At 44.6% G+C, this 10322-nt stretch overlaps 1 protein-coding gene across 1 annotated transcript in view; it reads right to left on the bottom strand.

Moving 5' to 3' along the window:
* Positions 1-491: 491 nt before the first annotated feature.
* LOC122260033 (sodium- and chloride-dependent transporter XTRP3) overlaps positions 492-10322 on the bottom strand; it is an 85926-nt gene continuing 76095 nt past the window's right edge. Inside the window, exons 9-16 of the mRNA XM_086536680.1 lie at positions 9567-9768; positions 8823-9007; positions 7789-7990; positions 7315-7474; positions 6286-6406; positions 5756-5898; positions 1555-1645; positions 492-1407 (exon numbers count right to left, since the gene is read on the bottom strand). Of these exons, the coding sequence (XP_086392806.1) occupies positions 1312-1407; positions 1555-1645; positions 5756-5898; positions 6286-6406; positions 7315-7474; positions 7789-7990; positions 8823-9007; positions 9567-9768 (1200 nt within the window). The 3' untranslated portion in view covers positions 492-1311. The remainder of the gene's footprint in view (positions 1408-1554; positions 1646-5755; positions 5899-6285; positions 6407-7314; positions 7475-7788; positions 7991-8822; positions 9008-9566; positions 9769-10322) is intronic.

The raw sequence follows: 10322 nt of genomic DNA, 5'->3' as shown, positions 1-10322 counted from the left end.
GGCGAGCCTATGTTGTTTTTTTCTCTTTTTTTTTTACAAACCCCCTGACGGCGCTGGTGTTGGAAAATAAACAACTTCATAAACCTGGAAATCCTTCGACAGTTTGAGCAAGCGACTGGAAGGTGAATGAACTCCTTAAGTCATCTGCCTCTCGACGCTGGCGCTCCACGAACTCTTTCAATATCAACTGCAACTGGTGACTTTGGGAGGGGAGGGTGTTGGGGTGTGGGGGGGGATAGGAGATAAGGGAAGGGGGTGAAGGGGGAATTTGGTGGGTAGGAACTTGGGTTAAAGGGAGTTGAATGAGGAAGCTAGAGAGAGAGAGAGAGAGAGAGAGAGAGAGAGAGAGAGAGAGAGAGAGAGAGAGAGAGAGAGAGAGAGAGAGAGAGAGGAGGTGGAGGGGGAGAGGGGACGAAATGGATGGTTGGTTGATAGAAATATGAGGATAAGAGGAGCAAGGGAAAAGAAAAAGACAGAGGATGAGGGAGAAAATGAAAGAGAAGAGAGAAAAAAAGCAAGCAAGAAGGGAGGGATGAAGGGAAAGAAAGATTAGAAAGACAAAGACAGAGGGGAAAGAATAGCATTTTACATATAATACATAAGTCCCCAAAAAGTGACAGAAAGCATATACATTTCAAGAAGAGGAGGGGGAGGGGGGGGGAGGGTCAAGAGTCGCTTAGCCTTTGTTGAGAAAAGTTAAGAAGTTCTGATTTTTGGCTTGTATACAAATCAGTGTAATAATACTGTGGTATATTGTTTAATGGTATAAACATTCACCAAGACTTATTAATCACTCATATATTCAATGTTTGGATGAGGTCCATTAATTCCAATTGTACTAGATTTTATCATCATTATTATTATTACTGTAAAAGGAAAGTGCTAGTAAAGAAAGTTGGCTGTTTTCTTTTCTTTTCTTTTTTTTTCATCAGATGACTATAGAGATAAATCAACAACTATTAAAATAAATCCATCTTGAAGGGATGCCAGAGGAACCTCAGTTTCTGTAATTACCAAACTGCAAAATATAAGATAGCAGGAAATGTTAACCTTGTAAGCTGAAAACAATGTACAAAGCATAAAGCCTCGACCAGATATTATGCAAAGACGTCGCTGTAATGGGTCGGAAGAGGCGTATTACTGAACAATAATCATTCTTGTTAACACCTCTGAGTCTACGATCAACCATGCTCTACCAGTTTATGATGAATCCCCATTTATAACTTTACCTAGGCCATTAAACTCAAGTCCGCCTGTCCTCCGTGTGTGACAGTCTTGCGTAGTTTGTCCTCGCAAAGATTCCGTTTTCTTTTACACATCTTCTTTGGGCGGAGCTCCAATTGGACAACACAGGCCTTCGAGTCCATCTTCTCGCATGCAGAAGAGTTTCCTTTCGATGTTTGTGACCTGGAAATAAAAGTAATGAAGCACCTCACCTCCTTTCACTTTCTTTAAGATCTATCCTCACACTTTGAATTGCATCGCTTATCTCGTTACTAAAGGATTCGGAGTCAAATGTGCAGATGATATTAACGCGTGTGATCTAAAACCAACCTTGTGGGGGACGATAGTGTGATATTCTCTCAGCTCCTCTGCAGGGAACCAGGCAGGCTCTTCGTCTTGAATTACGTGGAGGCCGCACAACCTGCAATATTAGGAACATGTCAGTGTTGATCCCCCTCATCACGTGAAATGCTCCTTGTCAGAATGAATGAGCAATTCCAAATGGTTAACTCTTGTTGCATTCAAGTTTTAAGAAATTCTGCTCGCATTCCTTGAATCTCTCCTCAAAGAAGACGAATAGTAATTTGCCACAGATGATTATGAGAAAGGCAATCTGCACAAGAACTCTATTTGCCGTGATCGAATTCATATCCTTTTCCTAACGATGAATAGCAATGAGAATGAATAATTTCGAGTAAAAAGGAATTTCAAATGTGGAATGGGTTGCTTGGGTTGTATGTGGGTGTGAACGCCAACATGCAGGACTTAAAGCAGGTTATACACCAGTGGTTAGTTGTTATTTCAATTTGAACATCAATAGAGATGAGTGTGAGAGCCTGTTGTTTTGTAATTCATGAATTTATGAATCCAGTAAAGTGGCTCTTTTTTTTACACTGATATGAAAAATATTACAAACAACAAATACCGGCATAGATATATTTGAACCATAAATACTGTATCTATTCACAGCATAGATTTCGACTAAGGACAACATAACCGTAAATTTGTGCAATTCTCGTTATTGCATTTTCTCACAATATTTATAAGTCTGTTGAATGGTTTAGCACCCTCTTACCCCTTCCTATTCATAAGGACGAAATCACTCTGACACATACATAGATTAACGACTTTCCGGAGTGCACGAGCGTACTGAGAAATAAATAGATCGTCTACGGACAGGAATGTTGGTAAAATAGGCAATACAAAATCAGAGGTCAATTAAAATGAACAGACAAAAATGATTTGCTAAAAACTTGAGATGCCAAGCGCCTGAAAACAAAAAGGACTTACGCACCCAGGGGATTACGAGAGCATCTTTAGTATTGGAATTTCCTTGGAAACAGCTAGAGAATCACATTCAGCAGGAGAGACATGCACAAGCAGAGCAACAAGCACAACCATAGAAACGCACACAACTACAGAAACACACATACAGCCACAGAAACACACAGAAACACACAAACAGCCAAAGAAACAACCGCAACCACAGAAACACACACAACACAAAAAAAACACACACAACCAAAGAAACACACAACCACAGAAACACACACAACTACAGAAACACACACAACCACAGAAACACACACAACCAAAGAAACACACAACCAAAGAAACACACAACCACAGTAACACACACAACCACAGAAACACACATAACCAAAGACACACACACACGCAGAGCAACACACAACCAAAGAAACACAGTTAGCACGCAGATGGCACAACCAAAGAAACACACACACAACCAAAAGAAATATAGTTGGCACGCAGATGGCACAACAAAGAAACACACACAATCACAGAAACACACACACAACCACATAAACACACACGCAGCCACAGAAAAACACACATAGCCACATAAACACACACACAGCCACAGAAACACACACAGCCACAGAAACACACACACAACCACAGTGACACACACACACAACCACAGAAACACACACAACCACATAAACACACACAGAGCCACATAAACACACACAGAGCCACATAAACACACACACAGCCACATAAACACACACAACCACATAAACACACACACAGCCACAGACACACACACACAACCACATAAACACACACACAGCCACAGAAACACACACAGCCACAGAAACACACACACAACCACAGTGACACACACACACAACCACAGAAACACACACAACCACATAAACACACACAGAGCCACATAAACACACATACAGCCACAGAAACACACACAGCCACAGAAACACACACACAACCACAGTGACACACACACACAACCACAGAAACACACACAACCACATAAACACGCACATAGCCACATAAACACACACAACCACATAAACACACACAACCACACACACAGCCTCATAAACACACACACAGCCACAGAAACACACACACAACCACAGAAACACACACAGCCACAGAAACACACACACAGCCACATAAACACACACACAGCCACAGAAACACACACACAGCCACATAAACACACACACAGCCACAGAAAAACACACATAGCCACATAAACACACACACAGCCACAGAAACACACACAGCCACAGAAACACACACACAACCACAGTGACACACACACACACAACCACAGAGACACACACAACCACATAAACACACACAGAGCCACATAAACACACACAGAGCCACATAAACACACACACAGCCACAGAAACACGCACACAGCCACAGAGACACACACACACAACCACATAAACACACACAGCCACAGAAACACACACAGCCACAGAAATACACACACAACCACAGTGACACACACACACAACCACAGAAACACACACAACCACATAAACACACACAGAGCCACATAAACACACACAACCACATAAACACACACACAGCCACAGAAACATGCACACAGCCACATAAACACACACAGCCACATAAACACACACAACCACACACACAGCCTCATAAACACACACACAGCCACAGAAACACACACACAACCACAGAAACACACACACATCCACAGAAATACACACACAACCACAGAAACACAAACACAGCCACAGAAACACACACACAGCCACAGAAGCACACACACATCCACAGAAATACACACACAACCACATAAACACACACACAGCCTCATAAACACACACACAGCCACAGAAACACACACAACCACACACACACACAGCCACAGAAACACACACACAGCCAAATCAGAAAAACACAGTCAGCACGCAGAAGGCACAACCAAAGAAACACACACAACCACAGAGACACACACACAGCCACATCAGAGAAACACAGTCTGCACGCAGAAGGCACTCGATCAAAGAAACACACACAACCACAGAAACACACACACAGCCACAGAAACACACCCAACCACAGACACACACACACAGCCACATCAGAGAAACACAGTCAGCACGCAGAAGGGACAACCAAAGAAACACACACAACCACAGAGACACACACACAGCCACAGAAACACACACACAGCCACAGAAACACACACACAGCCACATCAGAGAAACACAGTCAGCACGCAGAAGGGACAACCAAAGAAACACACACAACCACAGAGACACACACACAGCCACATCAGAGAAACACAGTCTGCACGCAGAAGGCACTCGATCAAAGAAACACACACAACCACAGAAACACACACACAGCCACAGAAACACACACAACCACAGACACACACACACAGCCACATCAGAGAAACACAGTCAGCACGCAGAAGGGACAACCAAAGAAACACACACAACCAAAGAAACACACACAACCACAGACACACACACAACCACAGACACACACACACAGCCACATCAGAGAAACACAGTCAGCACGCAGAAGGGACAACCAAAGAAACACACACAACCACAGAAACACACACAACCACAGAAACACACACAACCACAGACACACACACACACAGCCACATCAGAGAAACACAGTCAGCACGCAGAAGGCACAACCACAGAAACACACACAACCACAGAAACACACACAACCACAGAAACACACACAACCACAGACACACACACACAGCCACATCAGAGAAACACAGTCAGCACGCAGAAGGCACAACCACAGAAACACACACAACCACAGAAACACACACAACCACAGACACACACACACACAGCCACATCAGAGAAACACAGTCAGCACGCAGAAGGCACAACCAAAGAAACACACACAACCACAGAAACACACACAACCACAGACACACACACACAGCCACATCAGAGAAACACAGTCAGCACGCAGAAGGGACAACCAAAGAAACAGACACACAGCCACAGAAACACACACAACCACAGACACACACACACAGCCACATCAGAGAAACACAGTCAGCACGCAGAAGGGACAACCAAAGAAACAGACACACAGCCACAGAAACACACACAACCACAGAAACACACACAGCCACATCAGAGAAACGCAGTCAGCACGCAGAGGGCACCCGACCAAAGAAACACACACAACCACAGCAGAGGAACGCAGTCAGCACGCAGAGGGCACCCGACCAAACCTTGTGAGGGCGATCCCCGGTATCCAAAGGGCCGAGATGAGGACGAGGACGGCCACCAGCCCCCAAGCCCAAGCCGGCCACGACTCGAACGTTACTTTGCCCTCCGTCGCGTCCCAAGCCATGTACTTGGAACCGTTCACCACCTGCGACAGGAGGGGGTCGTCGTGAGGAAAGGGGCGAGTGATGAGGAAAGGGGGAAAGATACGGTGTTGAAGGGAGTGGCTTTGTGTGTGTGTGTGTGTTGTTATCATTATCATTATCTCTATCACTATCTTTATCTTTATCTTTATCATTATCTTTATCATTATCTCTACTTCTATTTTTATCTTTATATTTATCTCTATCTTTATCATTATCAGTACCATCATCATCATCATCACCATCACCATCTTCACTACAACCCACCACCACCATCTTGCCAACCAAGAGATGTATTTAACAAAAGACAGACAACACAAATAAACTCAATCTCCACGATATCAATCTATCAATCTATCTATCGACCCCCCTTCACCCTCTCGTCCTCTCACCTGCTTTATGATGGAGGAAGTGAGGATCGTGAGCATGACTGTGGGCGAGATGTACTTCCAGCACAGGAGCCAGAAGGGGCCGGGTCGTCCTCCTGTCATGAGCTCGATGTCGTCACTGAACCTGAGGGACACACGGAGCATTTGGGTGGTGATCCTTAGTCTCAGTCTTATGTGTGTGTGTGTGTGTGTGTGTGTATGTATATATATATATATATATATATATATATATATATATATATATATATATATATATATATATATATATATATATATACTTAAGACAGATTACAATGAAAGAAGTAATAGAGAGAGAGAGAGACAGAGAGAAATAAAGCGAGAGAGAGAGAGAGAGAGAAAGAGAAAGAAAGAAAACCGAGAGAGAGAGAGATAGAGAGTGAGAGAGAGAGAGAGAAAGAGAAAGAAACCAAGAGAGGGAGAAAGAGAAAGATTGAGAGAGAAAGAAAGAAACCGAGAGAGAGAGACAAAGAGAAATAAAGCGAGAGAAAGAGAGAGAGAGAGAGAGAGAGAGAGAGAGAGAGAGAGAGAGAGAGAGAGAGAGAGAGAGAGAGAGAGAGAGAGAGAGAGAGAGAGAGAGAGAGAGAGAGAGAGAGAGAGAGAAGAGAGGGGGGGGGGGGGGGGGAGAGAGAGAGAGAGAGAGAGAGAGAGAGAGAGAAAGAGAAAGAAAGAAAACCGAGAGAGAGAGAGAGAGAGAGAGAGATAGAGAGTGTGTGTGTGTGAGAGAGAGAGAGAGAGAAAGAAACCAAGAGAGGGGGAAAGAGAAAGATTGAGAGAGAAAGAAAGAAACCGAGAGAGAGAGAGAAAGAAACCGAGAGAGAGAGAGAGAGAAAGAAACCGAGAAAGAAAGAAACCGAGAGAGAGAGAGAGAGAGAGAGAGAGAGAGAGAGAGAGAGAGAGAGAGAGAGAGAGAGAGAGAGAGAGAGAGAGAGAGAGAGAGAGAGAGAGAGAGAGAGAGAAAGAAACAAAGAGAGAGACTCAAAGAAGGCAGAAGGCAGGAGGTCGCAGCCTTACCTCCTGAGGCCATATATGTACGAGACGGAGACGCACTCGAAGAAGGCGACGATCAAGAGGGGGATGTTGCCGGAGAAGTCGTCGAAGAGGATGAACACGTAATTCCCGGCGCCGTGAGCGAAGACCATGCTGATCACGCAACAAATGCCGCAGCAAATGCCTGAGGGAGGGGGTGTTGAGTGGGATCATGTTGCACTTAGTTTGTTTTGTGTTGATGTTGCATTGGTATTTTTTTAGACTGACTTGTGATAGCTAGAAAGACGCTCGGAAAAAGATGTGATATAAAATGAGGCGGAAATATATTATAGAGATACGCTCTCACACGCACGCACACAGACACACACACACCAACCCACACAAACACAAACCCCCCCCCCCCCCAACACACACACACACAAACACACCACCGACAACAACGAAAAAAAAAAAAAAAAAAAAAAAAACATTCACCGGCGCGCCGCCATGTTCCCTCACCGGTCAAGATTTCCTTCCTGATGTTGGGGAAAACCTTGAGGTCGACGATGGAGGTGATGACGCCCTCCAGCGTGCCGAACTCGGAGTCGATCCCGAGGGTGAAGAGCATCAGGAAGAAGAGGATGGACCACAGGGGCGCCCACGGGAACTGGTTGATGGCCTCCGTGAACACGATGAACGCCAAGCCCGTTCCTGACGCGGACTGCGGAGGAACGAGGGCGGTTAGCCAGGTGGAGGCCGTCGTTGGGTTTATGGGTATCTCTCTCTCTCTCTCTATCTATCTATCTATCTTTCTCTCCCTGTCTCTCTCTCTCTCTCTCTCTCTCTCTCTCTCTCTCTCTCTCTCTCTCTCTCTCTCTCTCTCTCTCTCTCTCTCTCTCTCTCTCTCTCTCTCTCTCTCTCTCTCTATTTCTCTCTATTTTTTATTCTCTCTCTCTCTATGTCTCTCTCTCTATATTTTTCTCTCTCTCCCTGTCTCTCTCTATTTCTCTCTCTCTCTCTCTCTCTCTCTCTCTCTCTCTCTCTCTCTCTCTCTCTCTCTCTCTCTCTCTCTCTCTCTCTCTCTCTCTCTCTCTCTCTCTCTCTCTCCCTCTCTTTCCCTGTCTCTCTCTATCTCTCTCTCTCCCTCTCTATCTATCTATTTATCTATCTATCATCTCCATCTCTCTATCTCTATCTATCTTTCTCTCTGTCTGTCTCTCTCTCTCTTTATCTATCTATCTCTATCTATCTATCTCTATCTATCTGTCTCTATTTATCAATCTCTATCTATCTGTCTATCTATTTATCTGTCTCTCTGTCTCTATCTATCTATTTAATTATCTATCTGTCTATCTCTATCTATCTATATCTACCGCTATCTATCTATCTCTATCTCTATCTATCTATATCTACCTCTATCTATCTATCTCTATCTCTATCTATCTTTATCTCTCTCTCCCCAACTTTCTCCCCAACCCCAAACCCCCACCTCCCCCTAACCCCCCAACCCCCACCTCCCCCAACCCAAACCAAACCCAAAAGTTCGTCCTTACGTTCTTCAGTGTCTTCTGCAGGTCGCACTCGGGGAGCTCCGGCATCGGGATGTTGGTGCTGCCGGCGAAGGTGCTGATCATGTCCCCCGGCGGGATGGGGTCGATGTCGGTGGTGTTGAAGTAGTACTTGAGGATCCGGTCCCGCTCCTGCATGCACTCGTCGAAGGTGATGTTGGCCTTGAAGCCTGAGGGGAGGAGGGGGGGGGGGGTCGAGGAGGAACTGGTTGTATTATATTGGGGTTGTTGGGTTGTTGGGTTTCGTTGGGGTTTTTGTTGTTTGTGTTTTTGTTATAGTTGTTGATGTTATTGTTTCATCGTGTGGATATGTGTGTGGATATATGTATATATATATATATATATATATATATATATATATATATATATATATATATACATATATATATATAACACACACACATACACATTACATATACACATACACATATAATAATTTTAGTTATATAGCTATATATACTACATAATATATAAATATAGTCGAAGTGTGTGTTTGTTGTGTGTGTGTGTGTGTGTGTGTGTCTGCGCGCGTGTGTGTGTGTATGTATTTATACATATATATGTTTACATACATATATGTATATGTACATATATACCTTTACATCTATATCCATATCTTACTCTATCGCCAACTCCACCCACTTACACCCATCCATCCCACCCCACCCCCTCCCCTACCCACACCCCTACCCCCACCCTACCCACACCCCCCACGCCCCGTTATCTCACCGAGCACAGAGAACACGACGACGGCAGCGAAGATAGCCGTCGTGCAGTTGATGAGTCCGCACACGACGGCGTCCCTGAAGCAGTTGTTGTGCACGGGGTTATAGGACGAGAAGGCGATCAGTCCCCCGAAGGCCAGGCCGAGAGAGAAGAAGATTTGCGTGCCTGCTTCGAGCCAGACCGTCGGATCGAGGAGCTTCTCCCACTGGAAGAGAAGGGGTGGGGGGTTAGTGGGGGTTTTGTTGTTCTTGTTGTTTTTGTTGGTTTTGTCCCACTGGTAGAGAAAGGGGTGGAGTGGTTAGTGTTTTTGATGTTGTTGTTGTTGCTGTTGTTTTTATTGTTGTTGTTGTTGTCCCACTTGAAGAGAAAGGGTTGGGGGGTGAGTGGGGGTGGGGGTTTGTTGTTGGTTTTGTTGTTGTTGTTTTTGTCCCACTGGAAGAGAAAGGGGTGGGTGGGTTTGTGGGTTTTGTTGTTGTTGCTGTTGTTTTTGCCCCATTGGAAGAGAAAACGAACGGTGGGTTAGTGTTTTTTTTTTTGTTGTTGTTGCTGTTGTTGTTCTTGTTCTTGTTTTTCCCCACTGGAAGAGAAAGGGTTAAGTGGTAAAATGGCGATTTTAGCTGTTCTTGTTCTTGTTTTTTTTTCCCCACTGGAAGAGAAAGGGTTAAGTGGGTTAGTGGGGTAATATTCCCCACTGGAAAAGAATGGGTGGCTGGTTTAGTTGTGATTTTTAGGCGTTTTTTCCCCTAATATTTATTTATC

The sequence above is a fragment of the Penaeus japonicus genome, unplaced genomic scaffold (genome assembly GCF_977035675.1).
Source record: "Penaeus japonicus unplaced genomic scaffold, GWHDUDI00000001_assembly GWHDUDI00000005, whole genome shotgun sequence".
Classification (NCBI taxonomy): Eukaryota; Metazoa; Arthropoda; class Malacostraca; order Decapoda; family Penaeidae; genus Penaeus; species Penaeus japonicus.
This window is presented reverse-complemented; position numbering and strand designations above follow the sequence as displayed.